Below are 17,245 nucleotides of genomic sequence, written 5' to 3' on the forward strand. Positions count from 1 at the left end.
GCAGCAGAAATGGAAGGTCATGCACCCCATGGAGCAAAGAAGCTGTCAGCAGACACCAGGGTATAGAGTGCGGCCCCTGTGGAAGCCAATGGCTGGCTGTAGGGCCCAGCCCGAGGGCTGAAGATGCAGCACCAGAGTCAGGGACTCTTCCTCTGTCAAGGAACGCCCAGGCTTGGAGGCACCGGGTCCAGGCAGGTTGCCAAGAGCAGGAAGCAAGTCAGGGATGCAGTTCACAGAGCCGGGCCAGCCCTGTGGCTTGGGCACAAGGTACAGGATGGCTGGTGTCCATGTGGAGCCCAGGGTGTTGACCTGTGGCTCCTCGAAGACTGTCCACCTGCAGACTATGGTCAAGAATGGACCTAAAATACCTACCACGGGTCCGAGCCACGGTGAGCGGGCTGGGAGGACATGCAGGGAGAAGGAAGGCCGGAAGGAAGGAAGGATCTCAAGAGTCGGGGGGGCTAGAAAGCCATCCAAGAGAGGAAGAGGTGAACTTGAAAGAAAGAAGGGAGCCAAGACTCAGTTATGCCGAGGTAGTGCTGCAGACAAGAGGAAAGAGGCAGGACCAGATGAGTTTTCATTCCAGAATCAGCTTGGCCCTCACCTACCAGAGCCTTCCCAGCTCACCTCCTCTGAGTGGCTTCCTCCCTGCTGCTTCACAGTCTCCCCCTGGGGTCACTTCCTCTCCTCACCCAGTGTCTCTGATAGTGCGGTCTCCAGGGTGACTGTCCCTCTGGGTCTCAGCTTCTCCCTAATCAGCTTTTTAAAAAAGAAGGATCAGAGTTTGGGGAACAATAGGATTGTCCCTAATATTCCTGCCATTTCCCTTCAGATGCCCCAGTCTGGGTCCCAGCACATTTGCAAGAGTGATAGCAAAGGCATCCTTGTCCTGGGTGTTCCAGGGCTGATTCCAGCTCAGCTGATCAGAGAGCCCTGAGTTTGGTTTTATCATCAAAGAGTCCACTACCCACCTCCATTCTTTTGTGCAAAATTATATTTAGTCCTGCCAAAGAGATTTCTGGATCGCTATAAATTTTCTTTGCTATCAGAACAAGATAAGGAATTGAAAAGGGGTCAAGTAGAGGGCAGACATCAAAGTGGGCAAATAAAATTGTCTGAAATCACCTCTACCCTCTAAATTCCTCCTGGACTCTACCAATATTTAGAACACTTGCCAATATTTCTGGGGTGTTAGTGTTTTTTTTTTATAGAATCCCACTTTGCAGCCAGCGAATATCAACCTGTGTCTACATCACCTTCTGAAAAATAGGGCCATGTAGAAAGTATATTTGAGTGCAGAGGAATTGCAAATCAAAGAACCTAAGGGCACCTGGGTGGCTCAGTTGGTAAAGCGTCCCTCTTGATTTCAGCTCAGATCATGATCCCAGGGTCATGGGATTGAGCCCTGAGTTAGGCTTTGAACTGAGCATGGAGCCTGCTTACGATCCTCTCTCTCTCCCTCTCCTTCTGCCCCTCCCTCACTCATGCATGCACACATGTGCACACACTCTCTCTCAAAAAATAAATATAAATAGATAAATAATAACAAATCAAAGAAACTAATGATGAAGACCCTTCAAAAATAAGTAATTCAGCAAAAGGTCATGGTTAGGCCGTGTTGGAGTGCATCTACCTCATGGCTTCTGTGGTTACATTTCTGAGAAGGTTGCAAGGTTCTTGGCTTTTTGGAAGAAACCACATATACAAGGAACTGAAGCAGAGTTTTGAGGGATTGACAGGGGAGTTTAAGGTACCATAGGCTGGATGAGGGCCATCCTGTAGAAAGTCTTACTAGGCTTTCCAGGAGGGCCAAGTTTCATGGAAGACTTTGGGGTCTGCTCCAGCACTTGATCCAGAAACATCTGCTCCCCTGGGAGAAAATTCGGTGGTCAAGGAGAGATGAAGATTAAAATCTCAGAATATAAGGGAGTGAGGTTAATGAATTTATTTCTAAGAGCAGTCTAGGGGCTAGCTCTCATGGGATGGGGTCCTACAGGGCAATTGTGACTAAATTGCAGCTTCGGGGGAGCATGTGTCCTGGTGCTCTGCCCACTGTGCTGCAGAGCTCAAGAAACAGTAGGGCCAGGTGATGGAAAGGGATGGGTCGAGGGCAGTAGAAAGGGGAGTGTGGAACCACAGGGCTCCAGGGTCAAAGGAGACCTGGAGAATACCTAGACCAGCACCAGCAAAGAGGAGGCCTAAAAGCCAAGAGTTACCTCCTCACCTCCAGCCCCAGTCATGGGAGACACAGATGCAGCCTCAGAATCCTTCTCAAAACAGGGTATCAGGAAACCCCTACCGATGAAGTAAGTGACAAGGTGAACCTAATTTACTATCTCTAATCTAACCTAGCTCATGAGACAGATGGGAAGATGTGATTCAGAGAAATTAGTCTGTCCCTCATCCACAGCTTGGCTTGGATCTAGAGCTCTCTCTCTTTCTCTCTCTTTCTCTCTCTCAGGGAAGAGGAAGCAGGAAAAGGAAAGAAAAGGCATTGGGCCTGAATTAGCCACCAACCCTCTTCCATCACTCTCCTGCTCATGCATCTGTCCACCCCCTGTACGCCTGCTGCCCTCACAGACTTCATGGCCGCCCCTTCCTCTCATAGGCTCCAGTCTTTGGCTAAATGTTCATCTGAGAGCCGAGGGGGCTGAGTCCGATAGCTGATTGTATTGTAGTCCTTCTTCAAAGAAGGATCAGATTTTACCTTGGAGTATTTTCTGCATAGTCCTTCCTCTACTTCTAAATGCACTAAAATTTCCTTGCCTCACCTGAGTTTCCAATCCCTCCTTTATTCAGACCTTGGGTCAAGTGAACTGAACCCACCTATAGAATTCCAGTGGCTTCCACCCTGTTTGCTCCGGCACCGATGGTGTTCGTTTTTATGAAAACATTCACATAGTTTTAAATAATGAACCCTGATGGCTCCTTTCAAATAGGGTTTATTCTATAAGGGTTCCCATGATGTAACAACTTATAGAATGTGTCCACTGCACTAGTCGATGTCCACCTATAACATGAAACCCTGGCTGTGAGTTCTACTGATAACATCATAGTAATAGTAATAAGGTATATAAGGTACTCTTATTCCCCCCCCCCCACCCATTTTGCACCTGAAGAAACAAGCTTGGGCACATAGGTGGCTGGTCTAAGGACACTTGGAAAATTAGTTGCAGAAGCAGGATAAGGACCAAGGTCCTCTGGTTCCTAAATCCTTCCTTCAGAGGAAAGACAGAAGTCCAGAAGGCCTGGTGTCTCGTTTGTTGACCCCCTAAACTTGGCTCACACGCTTATCCCAGCTCATGCCCAATCTTGCTTTACTGGCTGGCCTTGCTAATTTAGCATTCTTATTCACTGCTGTATCCCCAGTATTCGGAAAAGTGCCTGGGACCTCATACTTTCTCAATAAATCTTTATTGAATGCACACCTTGTCTTCAGGAAATCTCTTAAAATAGAGGTAAGATTTAGTCGCCGCAGGACTGACGACTCATAAGGTTCCATGGGACGTGCCTTCCCTTTCATCATTACTAGCCACCCCCTGAAGAGTTCAAAGCATGTTGGACCTCGGGGGGATGTCAGGCAGAAAAGTTGGACGGGCAGTGGTGCAGAGGGGACGGCCTTGGTAAGTTGGTTGACAGACTCACAGGGGGTCCCTGTGAGTCCCGGGAGAAAAGGCAGCCCCGATGTGAAGGAGGCAGAGGCGCTTGGGTAAAATGGTCATAACCGAACACAGCGTTTCTCACCCCAGGGTGATTTTGCCCCCTGGGGACGTATGACAGTATCTGGAGACATTTTTGGTTGTCCTGTGGGGTGGGAAGTGCTTCCAGTACCTAGCGAGTAGACGCCAGGGATGCTATGGAACATCCTGCGATGCTGAGGATGACCCCCACACAAAAATTATCTGGCCCCTGGGGCGCCTGGGTGGCTCAGTTGGTTAAGCGTCTGACTTCGGCTCAGGTCACGATCTCGCGGTCCGTGAGTTCGAGCCCCGTGTCGGGCTCTGTGCTGACTGCTCAGAGCCTGGAGCCTGTTTCAGATTCTGTGTCTCCCTCTCTCTCTGACCCTCCCCTGTTCATGCCCTGTCTCTCTCTGCCTCAAAAATAAAATAAACATTAAAAAAAAATTTAAAAAAAAATTATCTGGCCCCAAATGTCAATAGTGCTGAAGTTGAGAAACCCTGTAAACATCACTAAGAAATGGAATGACCAAATAACTCATCATTCCAAATGGGGCATTTGAGAGTAAAATAGATGTTATTAATAAATACGCTGAGTGGTAATGACAGCGGTCATTACCTGGACAGATGTGGCCAAAGCAGGATGAATTGCCAAGAATCTTTGGGTGAGGGAGAGTCTGATCTGGGCCTGTGGGACACGAGAGAAGTGGAAGAAACTCACCGAGTCAGACGGGGCCTCCAGAATGGGAAGGTTCAAACTTTCTGATGTAGAGGAGAGGTAGAGCCAGGGAAATCAGGTCACTAGGGCTGTCTCCACATGCCACCAAGACAAGGGCATTACCCGTAGATTATAAAGAGAGAGCTGGATGTCCGTTTTGCTGAAAGTGGGTTGTTTTTTGGGTTTTGTTTGTGTTTTTTTTTTCCAGGAATGGAATCGACAGATGTGTGGTTCATGTTCAGGTGTTAACACCAAATATCTCTCAGCCTGTGTCTCCTTTCTAGGTCAGGGATAGCCTATAGGTTTTGTGTCCTTTACAATTCTGATAGGTTGTACCCACCTGGAAGACCACGTTGAGGAATAGGAACCACCGTCCCTGGCCCATTGGAAGCCAGTTCAGTGATTGATTAGCGATGTCTGCCACGGGTCCAAAAAAGTATAGTGAAAGGTAGTGGCCCAAAGGCCTTTGCCATCCCTTGTAGGACGTCGTTCTTGATCCTCAAAGCGGAGCTGAAAGAACGTGAGCTCTGAGTCCAGTGGCCCCTCATGTATTACTTAGGCCAGCTACACACACTGGTACGCTGGACGCTGGGGGTGGGTAACAAAGACCCAGAAGAGAGAGCCCCCGCCCTGCCTTCAAAACCATGACATTGTTATGGGTAAATAAGATGCACACCAATAAAATCGCTGGAGGATGGGCCACAATACAGGACTGCAACAGCAAGTGCTCCCTGCACGGCGGAGCCTGTGTCCTGTCGGCCAGACGGAGGGAGAAGCTTGAGCTCAGAGAAGGGAGGAGGGGGAGTGGGTTTGGAGACTGGCTTTGAGGAGAGTGGTGGTGGCACGAGGGAAGACTCGCTGAGCCTCAGGGAAGCAAGACAGACAGCGCAGAAGCCCACAGTGGCCTAACTAATGACTCCTTGCTGTATTTTTCCAGGGAGAGAGATGGTGGGGCCCACGCTGCCCGGATACCCACCCCACATCCCCACCAGCGGACAGGGCAGCTATGCCTCTTCTGCCATCGCAGGCATGGTGGCAGGTAAGGGGAGGGGCTGGGCAGGAGGGGAGTACTGCAAACGGGAAGTGTTGGCCAAAGGTAGAGCAAGAGGGGCCAAGAGGCAGGGTACGTCCCATGCACAGATTTCCCAAAAGGCATTGAAAGACCCACCAAAGGGTGCATCTTCTTGGAAACGCTTGGAGCAAAGATTTCACTGCAGTCCTGGCGCCTTAACTCTGCCCGGCTCAGCTTCCTTCTGCCCACCTGCTCCCAGATTCCCTGTGATGAAACGGGCAGGGCTGAGACTGGCCAGTGTTCAAACCCAAACTCTGCCACTTCTTCTGTTGACTCAGTGAGGCTTGATGGAGGGTGCCTTAGGGGTCCGCAGGACAGTGTGAGCTAAACCCAAGCCTGGCCCTTGAGCAACCCATTGTCTCCCAGTTTTTTCACTCTGATGCATTTGTACACCCTTTCTGTAAAACTTGAATATGAATGGGGTCGGTGATGATGATGATGATGATGATGAAATGGTTGAAATATACCTTCCTTCACACCCCACACGCACTCAACCCTGCATGGGCAGGACCCGTGTTCCAGGTACTCCAAAGGTACTGCAGGGACATGAGCTGGAAAGATTTCTCCATCATCACTGGCATTGCCCTGGAATACTGCCTGCCAGTCATGTGGATTTCTTTCTCCACCGGCGTGATCATCACCCAATAGTGACCCAGGGTGTCAAGGTCTAGACAAGTGAGGACAAGGAGTTTTTCTGGGCGAATCTCACTCACTCTTTTAGGAACCGTATAGGAAGGACCCAAGGGAGGACAGGGCAGAATCGAGTCATATCTACTGCTCCAAGAGGCCCCAGGATGTGGAGCTTTTGGAATGAGCTCTGAATCAGAGCTGTGACCCCCATGCAGATGCCCCTGACCCCAGAGACTTAACACATTACATTCACCCAGGCTGCTTCCCTCCCTCCCTCCCTGGCAGGGGCTGTTCTCCGCCAGCCACCCACTCTGGGTGCCCTGTGCTGAAGCAGGTGGGCTGGGCTCTCCAGGGCAGAGGGAGGGGAGGGAGAAGAGAGGAGGCAAGGAGGCTCTGCGCTCCCTGGGAACCTGCTGAGCTGGCACTTGTTGCTGCCTGGTTACCGTGGCGATGTGCTTAATGCAGCGTTGAAAATACAGAATACTGACTCCTCTCTCCCTCCTGGCCCTGGACTCCCTCCCTCCCTCCCTTCCTCTTCTGGAGCGTGAAATGAGATTGGTCAAGATAAAAAAGGAAAAGATTCGGTTATTTTTTTAAGAGTGTGGATAATGGGGCCTCTCAATCAAAATCCCAGGCTCCAGTCGGCTCCCCCCACCCCCCTTCCAACCTCTCCACCTTTCCCTGCCGCCTGCTTAGAGGAGGAGGAGGAAACAGAAAGCACAGGGCTTTTCTCTTAATTATGAATCATTCCCCAAGGCCAGGCCCAGGGCAAGGGGGTCCTGGGGCCCAGAGTATGACCCGTGAGGTAGCTGGAAGGTTTGGGCCTCTCATCAAAGGCCCGCAGGTGTTTCCAGAAGGATCTCATCCTGAGTGAGTGTTGTGGAAAAAAAAAAAAAAATAGCACAACTACAACATCAACTTCAAGTGAATTACAAAAGGGGTGGGCCTTGCCTTGCGCAGTGCACGGACTTTCCAGTAAGTCGTATGTAAATCAGGTTTCAGAAAATGCAATACTATTTAAGTGTATCATCTGGCTCCTAGGAGCTCCGTGGTACAAATTAATCCTTAAAGAATCTTTTTGCACAAAAATTATTTGTCCATCTCTATAGTAGCCGCAATCTCCCAGTTGACTAAACGGAGATTCCTTCTATTAAAATTAATAAAAACTTCACTGAGTGCCGACTGTGTGTTAGATGCATAATACATGCTTAAAGCAAGGCATGCCGGTGGGCATTCTTCAATCGTTTGTGGAAGGAAGGAAAAGATCATTAATTCCTGTGTGCCTGGCCATTCATAGATATAACTTTTCCTCTTGAATCCTCACCAGAAAATTAGGAAGCTGGTATCATTCTAGTTTAATATAGATGAGGAAACAAGCTTAGAAAAGCAAAGGAGTGTGCTCAGGGCCTTAATGAACTATACCATGTGACTGAGTTGTTCAAACCCAGGTCTTTTGATTTCAAATCTAGGGGTCTTTCTACTACACCATACTGCCTCCCCCAATACTAGAAATAACAACGCAAGCTATAGCAAAGTGACACAAGAACAGGACCAGGACACAGACTTCTCCTGTCCGCTCATCATCTGTTTTGCCTTCTCATGGTTGTTGTTGTTTGCCCTGCCCCATTAACAGAGTTGATGACCCTCACACCAGTTCTAGAGCTGAACTGACAACTCCAGATAGATGGATCCGTCCATCCATCTACTCACTTTTCCATCCATGCATCTTTATACACATTTTTCCATCCATCCATCATCCATCTTTCCATTTTTTCCTTCCATTGATAGTTCCTTCTATCTGTTCATCTATCCATCCTTTCTTCTTACATCCGTCCTTTCATTGATCCATCTATCCTTCTATCCACCCATCCATCCACCCATCCATCCATCCATCCATTCATCCATCCATCCATATATCCCTCTATACATCCATCATTTCATCTGTCTACCTTTCCATCATCCATCATCCAGTTTCCAGCCTTCAAGCCATTCTTGCGTCCTTTCATCCATTCATCTCTTTTTCACTTGACAAATACTGGTTGAATATCTATGGTATAGGATGCTGAGGATCTGGCAGTGAAGAAGGCAGGAGGCCCCTCTATTCATGGAGCTTACAACCTAATCATGAAGAAAAAAGTACAGTAAACAAGTCAACACATGAGTAAACAAGATCATTTCAGATAGTGGCAAGTGCTGTGAAGACAGCAAAGTTGGATGATGTATTAAAGAGCCACGGGGAGAGGAGATAACTACTTTAGATTGGGTGGACAGGGGAGACCTCTTTGAGACGGTTTTCAAAGTGATCAGCCAAGTGATAAACTAGAGCAAACCATCCCCAGCCCGAAAGAACAGCAAGTGCAAAGGCCCCAAGGCAGGAACTAGTTTAGCGCGATCACACTTAAAAAGGAGTTGGTGAGTATATCCAAGAACAACGAGTAAATGGGGAAGGCACTACAAAAGGAGGGAATGTTGGTAGTGGCTGGGTCAAGTTTTAAGACAACTGCCGGGGAAACAGACTGCTGTTTCATTCTTGGGAGGAGCTTAGTGGGACTGGAAGGTAGACAGTCAAAAGAAGAAGCACAGAGACCAGTTAGGGGACGGACAACCGTAATAGTTCCTGCAAGACCTTGGTGGCTTGGGCTGGGCGGGGGGTAAGCAGTGAGGGAGGAGAAAAGAGACACTGAAGGTATTTTAGCGGCACAGCCAACAACACTTGGTGAATTGGCTGTGGGGGTTCCAAAACAGAGGAAGCAGGAATGACTCCTAGGCTTGAAGCTTGGGAAAATGCGTGGATGGTGGTGCTGGCGAGTATATATATGGGAGACCAGGAGAGGGAGGGATAGAATGTGTGGCAGGTGGAAATCAAGAGTTCTACTGGGCCATAATAGGATTGAGACACCTCCAAATACCCGGTTTAATAAGTCAGTAGGCACTTGATATATGTCTGAAGGAACGAATTCTGGCTAGGACATAAATTTCAGCCATTGTTCCAAGCTGTTATTTAATGCCAAGTGATTTGACAAGATCACTAGAAAGAGACTGTGGATGGAAAATCACAGAAGGCTCACAGACCAAGCCTTCAGCACTTAGAGCTGGAGCAGAGAAGACACCACCAAGGAGAGTGAGTGGGAGGGAACAGTGGATCTAATGGCAAAGGCATCGTGAAACCCAAAGGCATAGAGGGAGCAATGACCTGAATCAAGGTTGGCTAGGAGGTTGAGGGGGTGGGGTGGGCATCGAAGTGACCACTGGAATGATCAGGATGGAGGTTGTGGGGATGTCAGGGCATCAGCACTGGCCTGTTTGGAGGGGAATGAGGAGGTGAGGGCAGAGACCAGGGAGCACAGAAAGGGGCTGGTAGCTGGATACGCGGCAGGAAGAGAATTTTTTAAAAGAGAAGCTGGCAGAGCATGTTTGCTGCCTGGAAGAAGTGGTGAATTAGAAAGGGAGGGATGGTTGAAGCAGGAAAAAGGGGGATAGATTGTAGGGGGAAAGTCCTTGGAAAGGTGAGAGGGGTGAGATGCGGAGCAAAGACGACGGGTTGGCCTTTCACGGATGCAGAAACATTTCATCCACTGGGGTTGCATGCAGGTTGACGGGTCTGGTGGTGGGAAGACGCGGCACCCAGGTGTGTGCCGCCGCCTGTGCCCCAACCCTTCTGCCAGCTTCCGTGTGATCGAAGCACATAGGTATTTGGTGAATGTGTGTTCAGTATATGAGTGTGTGAGTGAGTGAGTGAATGCATGAATAAGTGACAAAATGAGAGAGGAAACACATTGTATTTTCCACCTCTCTTCCTTGTCCTTCGAAGCCAGTAGTGTTTGGCCCTGGGCAGGGGGGTGGGGTGAGTGGGGGTTGTGGTTAGAGGCCCCGGCTGTGTAGCCCACGTAGAATCAGCTTCCTTCTAGGGTGTTCTGAAACCAGGCAAATCGAGGATACAACAGCGGTTAATGGGGAACAGTTTCCATTGTGGGAGACAAGAAAGAGCCCTGGGGTAGGAGCTAGGGCGCATGATTCTAGTGCAGGCTCTAACTGAACAGGGGATCTGGGGTAAATGTCTTTCCCTCTCTGGGGAGCAGTTTCTTCACTCGTGATCCTCGGTTGAGCTTTATTCTAGCGCCTGCTTGATTGGAAAATAGTAAAAGCTAGCATTTCTTGGGTGCTTTTTATATACCAAGAGTGGGGCTAAACGTTTGACGTATATTATCCGATTTAATCCTCTCTAAAACACCATGAGATAGAGACACTAATTCGTCCCATTTTACGGATGAGGACAGCAAGGCTCAGAGAGGTTAAGTGATTTGCCCAAGGTTATACAGCGAGGAAGTGGGAGATTTGGGAGCAGAGATTTGATTCCAGGCAGGCCGGCTCCAGAGTCAGGCAGTTTCAAGCTTCCCTTCCAGTGTCGGTGAAGGAGACCAGAAGCCACCGAAGGCTCTTAGCTCCCAATAGCAGATGAGGTTCTGAAAGGCGGTGCAGATATTCATGGTTTGGCAGGATTGGCAGGAACCTGGCTTTCAGAGGAAACTGTCTCAGAAGCACATAAAGGGATTATCCGAAATTCTGAGTTAAGAGCCCTGAGGCCAAGTTCTGCTCTGCCATTTGATTTGAGGCAAACTGCTTAATCCTGGGGCACTCCAATTTCCTCTTCTATCAATTGGCCATATTAATGGGTGCTGCACAGGATGCTGATGAGGACAAAGGAGCATAGTGTATGGGAACATGTTTTGCAGACTTTAAGCTCCCCACCAAGTACCCACGGTGATGGTGCGGTCTGCTTGGGTTTGTTGTTACTTAAGGGAAGCCTTATGTCATTTCTTTGGTAAGTCATTCCTTTTTGGTAAAGCCAAGAATCCACTCACAGAAAGAGGTGATCTGATTTGCTGTGTTGGAAGTCATGCACTGAGTTTGCTTCAAGTGGCCGACTTAGGATGGGACCCCCACGTCCTCAGAGCAAGTCCCCAAGAGGTTGGTGCTTTGCAGGGCTCCTCCCTGGGCTCCTTCCTTTAATCCTCAGCAGCCCCCTTCCCCCACCGCCACGGCCTCACACACACCCCACACCCGTCCCTAACAAACTCAGAGCTAGGGAGGCTAAAAAGTTCGTACGTGCTAATTCTTTCTAGGGCTGCTTCTGTGACCCCGCTCACTCCCTTCTGCCCCTCCTGGAAAGGTCTTCTGCTGAAGGTCCAGGCCCAGAAAAAGTGGTAGGACCTGGGCGCCGGAGACACAGTTCAGCTTCCAAACATCACCAAACCCTTCAGCTGTGTGAGCTTCTAGAGGTCTCCAAGCCTTAGCTTCTTTACCTGAAAAATGGGCACGATAATATCACGTCCCTCCTGGGCTACCTGGGAGGACTGAGCTTGTCAGGGCGGCGCCTCTGGTACCTGTCCAAATCGATGCAGGCTGAGGGGCCCCCAAAGGGTGGATTGAGGGACATCTGAGCTCACATGGTCTCTGCCCTGGCTGTCCATGCCCCCAGGGCTGGCCCAGTGCCAGCCCTGCAGACCCTTCTCCCCCACCCCCAAGCCTACATTGGTATGTCCACCTCACAGGCCTCTCACCTGTGTGCCTCCAACAGGAAGTGAATACTCTGGCAATGCCTACGGCCACACCCCCTACTCCTCCTACGGCGAGGCCTGGCGCTTCCCCAACTCCAGCTTGCTGAGTAAGTCCCCTCGGGGCCGCCCAGGCCCTCTGCTGTGTGGGGCAGGGTTGGGGTACAAGACTGGGCCAAAAGTCTGCCTGAAAGGCAGCCCGGAGGCCCAGGTTAGATGGAGGGCTTCTGGGAGACAGGTGTTCTTGGCAGTCCAAGCAGCTAGAGGGAAGGCCAAGTACCTAGGTGTTTGGAGGGAGAGCACACAAGCAAGAGACTTCTCGGCACCATTCTCCCTCCTACTGCCTGAGGCCATGTCTTGGTTCTGTGTGAGATTCAGGGCTCAGGCCTTGGAAGGGCAAAGGTGGACTCCAGCAAAGTCAAAGAGTGGACTTCCTGCCTTCAGGGGCTCACAGCGCAGCAGCAGGGACACTGAGGCAAGGACGCCCTACAGGAGTGCAAATAAGGCTGTCCTGTCACACACATTAACCATCTAAGTGGCGCACTGGTACTCATTATCCAGCACCAGAACCCTCATACGGGGACCCTTTGTTCAGTACCTTCCTGATATTTGGCTTGAGATGTGGACACCCTTCAGGATGGAGGTCCAGAGATGAGCTATGGGCTCCTGTTCACCCCTCTCTTGCCCTGGGGCCATGGGCTGGGTAAGGAAGCTTTTTAGGAAACCAAGCCCCATAAGTGGCTTGAAGAATCCCACTAGAGTTTCCCTGAGTGATGACCTTGAGGGTCTCAGAGCAAACCTGAGCCCAAGAGGAGCAGTGGAGCAAGTGTGGCCCACGCCAAGGGCCTGGCAGGACCAGCCATCCCCCAAGAACCCCCTTTCTTCCCATTACCTTCTGGCATTCCAAAAATGACTGGGAGGGTGGTTAACCTGGGCTCTGTTTGCCACCTGGGGTCAACTCCAACTCACCTTTCCGTTCAACTTAGCCAGAAAGGATGAGGGTGCTGAGATGGGCCAGGGGCAGGGCACCTCCCCGCCAAGCCTTCCTGGGCTGCGCATCCTGCAGGTGTAGGGAGCCTCCCTGTGGGGATCCTCAAACGCACATCCCCCATGGCCAGTCAGGATTCTAGTCCTTCTGGGCCCTAAGGAGAAGATTCTCTGACCTCGCACTGTGTATGCAAGGTTGGGGAAGGCCCCAGTGATCCCCAGGTGCGCTTGGTTCTTCAAGGTTCCAGATGTAACTGCTCTCAGTTGCCCTCTCCCTGAAAAGGAGGGTGTTGAAGGTCAAAGCCATCGTGGGGGGAGGGGCAAGAAGCCAACAGTTCTCATTCTGGCCAGAAACCCAAAGGTGAGGCCAGGGAAGGAGGAAATAGGCCCAGAGAGGAGTTAATCTTTGATGATCAGATAGGCCGGAGGGGTAGATGATTAACTTGTGTTGTCTTAAAGGTTAGCAGATGCAGGGGAAGGCTGTGGTGCAATTTCCCCTTCTGACCGGCAGTGTTGTTGTTGTTGTTGTTTTTTTTTTAAACACGTCCAGGTTCCCCATATTATTACAGTTCCACATCAAGGCCAAGCGCACCGCCCACCACTGCCACGGCCTTTGACCACCTGTAGTTGCCATGGGGACAGTGGGAGCAACTGAGCAACAGGAGGACTTGGCCTGGGACAGGCCCCAGAGAGTCACACAAAGGAATCTTTATTTATTACATGAAAAATAACCACAAGTCCAGCATTGCGGCTCACTCCCTGTGTGGTTGATTTAATGAACCATGAAAGACAGGATGACTTTGGAGAAGGCCAAACTGTCCTCTAAAGACTCCGCAATGAGGGGCAGGAGTTCCAGGGAGAGAGCCTGCCCCATTCCAAAAGAGACAGAATTGGAGGAGAAATGTGGAGAGAGGAGGAAACCGCCGAGGAGCTTGAGAGGGACGGCTCGCGGCCCGCGAGGGGCTTAGGGCCGCAAAGGCGTCTGTGGCTCCATCAACGCGCTCTGGCGGTCCTGGGCTGTAAGCACTTCTGTCCAGCCTGTACACCACAGCCGGGCGCGGAGGCTGTCCCCCCACAGCCTCGCTGACCGTCACCTGCAGCCTGCCCCACAGCCGAGGCTCTGGTCGTCCACCTCCTCCACTCGGCTTGCTTGGCTCTTTCCGCGCCTCCCTCCCGGCCACAGGCTGAGGGCCGGGTGGAGTCAGCCAGAAGCTCCACCTGGCGGTCAAGGGCCTGCCTTTCGCCTGCTGCTGAGAATGTGTGAGCACGCCCCAGGTTCTCCTCCGGTGGATCATTCCTTGCCAGCCCGTCGGCCTATTACAGCTTGAGACAGACATTCCCCAGGGCCCCGGCTCCTGGGGAGTGAGCTGCAGCCCTTCCCCGGGGGCAGAATGAGGCAGAATTGCCGGGGACCGCTTCCCTCTCCCCACAGCCCCTGCCAAGCCAGGTATGCAGCCTACAGCCCAAGCCCACAGCAACGGAAAAGACCCTGAGGCGACCCCCTGAAGCCAGCAATGGAGGTTCCCCCTCTGGCCCCCTCGCAGCCCTTGCCCCAGAAGCCTGACTGTAAATACTGTAAATGAAGCTCTGTTTGGGTCAAGCTTCCCTCTGTCCACCCCTAGACTTTGGCCTCTCAGTGAATTGTCTCCCTGCCATGTTGGGCTTTCTCTCCTTGACGCTTCTTTCTTTTTTTTTAAAGACAACCCACCATTACCACATAACTCAATAAACCATTACTCTTGGTCTCAGGCTTTGGGGTCAGCTGGGGAAGGAAGCACCCTGGGTCTGGGCTTTCTCCAGAGAACCCCAGAGCCCTGTGGACAATGAACTCGTGTTGGGTGGGGGGTGGGGGGTTGAAAGACCGTCTGATGCCCAGGAGCCCTGACTTGGCATTCTCCCTCTCCCTCTGTTAATAGATGTTTAACTCCGGGCAGCCACTTATCCTAAGCTTTGATTTCCACTGTGAGTGAATGTGAGATTAAAATGAGCACATGGCACGATGCCGGGCCAGTCGTAGACTCCCCACAAGTAGCTGCTCCTGTTATTCACAGGAAGCCAGAGAATCAGCGGGAGGGTTGGTGAAGGTTCTGGGAACACTGTAAACCGGAGCCCAGGTAACCGCTCCCATGCGCCCTGCGGTGTGACAGGAGGGAGAAGACATTTCCCGGGCTCTACTGTGTGCAAGGCTCCGTGTGGAGGGCCTCCCATAAATTAAGCCGGGATTAGCCCCATTCGAGATTTGAGGAAACTGAGGCTCTGGCAAAATGAAATAACTTGCCCCAGGTGGGAAGTGGGGGTGGGGGGTGGGGTTCAATCAAGTCCTCTTGGAAAGACCGAGCAATGGGTGGCCCTGGGCGTGCAGGGCCAGGAGGGGGTGAGGGAGGCCGCAGGGCAGACAATCCCTTTCTAAGAAGTTTTGGAGAACAAGGGTCACATAAAATGGTGACTGCAAGGGCTGTGCCCCCACGAGGGTGCTTGGCCTGTGGGGACCCTCTCCACCGGGGACACAGCAGGAACTAGGGGCAGGGCTCTGTGTAGCACGGTGCCCAGGTGAATGCTGACGACAGGGCAGCACACGGAGGTTGTCAGATGGAGAGGAAACTCCTCACCCACCAGGGACTCCAAGACTAGGAGGGCTGAGGCAGAGAGATAGGCCTCTTGCCCCACCATCCTCCCTAAAGAGAGGCCAGGGATGCTCGCCAAGGATGGCACGAGAGTAGAGCCACGGGACCCTCCCGCAGAGAAAACCCGTCTCCTCTTCTGAGGGGATCTGAGATGAGGCTCATTTTCCAAGAATAGCACTTGCCTCTAGCTAGGAGCATGGAAGCAGGACTGAATCCCGTCGTATCTGAGGCTCCTCATCATCTCGAACCTCTGGCTCCCTGAGTGCCCTAAGACAGTGCCCCCCGACCTGGTTCCAAGATCACTTTGAGATGCATGGTGCCCCAAGGAGCCTGCAGACCGATTTTGCATTTGCAGACAGAACCCTCTCTGGGAACACTTGGTGCTCCTGGCAGGCCCTCTCCAACCCCCAAATGACAATGGGACTTGGGCTGTGCTTTTTTGCTGCAGGTAACCGTGGTTCTGAACTCCCCTCCCTTTCTCGGAGGTGAGCTGAGCGTCTCAGGGCACTGTGCTCAAAGCGGGTGTTGGCTAGTGTGTGGTGTGGGCCAATGGCCATGTGTCCTACTAGACGGTGCCTGTCCAGACGTTCGATCCACGGTCAAACCATGGTCCCCCTTTGGGTCTCAGAAAATAGAGTCGTTTCTGTATTGGGGGAAAGCGACGACTTGAGGTGCCCCAGCACTGGGGGCAGCGTTGGGAGAAGTTGGGGTGGCCCCAGCGGGGGTAAAGGATTGTGAGGAGGGAGGACACGCGGGAATGTGGGAAGCACCCGTGAGTAGCTGCGTGTGAGGGGGTCGGTTTGCCGGGGAGCAAGGTCAGGCCCTGGTTTCTGCGAAGACTTGTGGGAGTAGAGCGTGTGCGGAGGAGGATTTGAGGTGAGGCTTGGGCCTGAGCCGGCGAGAGAGGCACCCACCTGCCTCGCAACCAGAGCAATCCCAGTCACAGCCGGTGTGGGGAGGCCTCCTCAGCTTTCCAGGCAGCTCTCCCAGCTCCTGCTCCATCATTTCATCTTCACTCCATCCCCTTCAGTGACCCCCACCGCCCACCACACCTCCCCACACCCCCTCTGCCCCTCCTAGCGCAGCGGGGCCAGCCCAGGGTACCAGAAGCTCCGAGAGGTCTGAGTGGGCCAGGCAGCCCCCGCAGGCAGCTGAACAGCTTCCGGCTGAGACACAGAGCGGCTCAAACCCCCCACCCCCGGGGGCCACCAGGTGGAGCAGACAGAACCCCCCGCTTTCCAAGGTGGGTTGGAGCTGTGTGGACGCTCCAGTCTGACCCCACAGCCTGCAGGGGTGAGGACAGGGGCGGCTGCGAGTCTTGCCTCCAAGGCCAGCCCCAGACGGGTTCCAACCCCTCTCTCCCTTCTCCAATATCCTTGCCACGAGTTGTTAGCAAAGAAAGTGAATTTTCCGTCCCTCGCGTGCGGGCACGCGCTTCACCCCTGGCAACAAGCTCAGGCAAGAGCAGTCAGTGGCCACAGTTTTCAGACAGGAAATAGGAGACCGGGGAAGTCGAGGCACTTGCTAGGGCTGCTGCTTTCCTGCCAGCCCGCATCATTCTCCTGCTTCCCTCCCCCAATGCACACGTGTACCCACCTAGGTCCTCTTTAGGAGACTCCTGATGCCCTTGTCCTTTGGGGTGGGTGCAGGAGGAGGGGCCTAGAGACCACGATGCCCCTGGTCGGTGGGACTGAGCTTCAGGAGCAGAGGGAGGCCAAGGGGGATTGGGGGCCCCTGCCCGGCCCCCCTTCACTCCCTACTTAACTGTCCCCCCACCCCCACCCCCACCTTCCCTCATCCTCAGAAGACGGCCTAATCCTCCACATAGGCTTAGTCTTTGTTTATAAAGCTCATTCATATCAATTTTTGTCTCTGATTCTGAACATCGGCCCCATTTTGCACGTGGAGAAACTGAGAGCAAACGATTACTTGACTTTTTCAAGGTCATTCAGAGGAGCAGGGACCACAGCCCAACCCCTAAT

General features: G+C 52.1%; 1 protein-coding gene across 4 annotated transcripts in view; it reads left to right on the plus strand.

Annotated features, from left to right (window-relative positions):
• PAX8 (paired box 8) overlaps positions 1-14,383 on the plus strand; it is a 58,926-nt gene extending 44,543 nt beyond the window's left edge. For all 4 annotated transcript variants that reach the window (XM_043603952.1, XM_043603950.1, XM_043603951.1 and 1 more), the window contains 3 exons: positions 5,333-5,434; positions 11,676-11,762; positions 13,190-14,383. In XM_043603952.1, the coding sequence (XP_043459887.1) occupies positions 5,333-5,434; positions 11,676-11,762; positions 13,190-13,266 (266 nt within the window). In that variant the 3' untranslated portion in view covers positions 13,267-14,383. The remainder of the gene's footprint in view (positions 1-5,332; positions 5,435-11,675; positions 11,763-13,189) is intronic.
• Positions 14,384-17,245: the final 2,862 nt, after the last annotated feature.

The sequence above is a fragment of the Prionailurus bengalensis genome, chromosome A3 (genome assembly GCF_016509475.1).
Source record: "Prionailurus bengalensis isolate Pbe53 chromosome A3, Fcat_Pben_1.1_paternal_pri, whole genome shotgun sequence".
Lineage (NCBI taxonomy): Eukaryota > Metazoa > Chordata > Mammalia > Carnivora > Felidae > Prionailurus > Prionailurus bengalensis.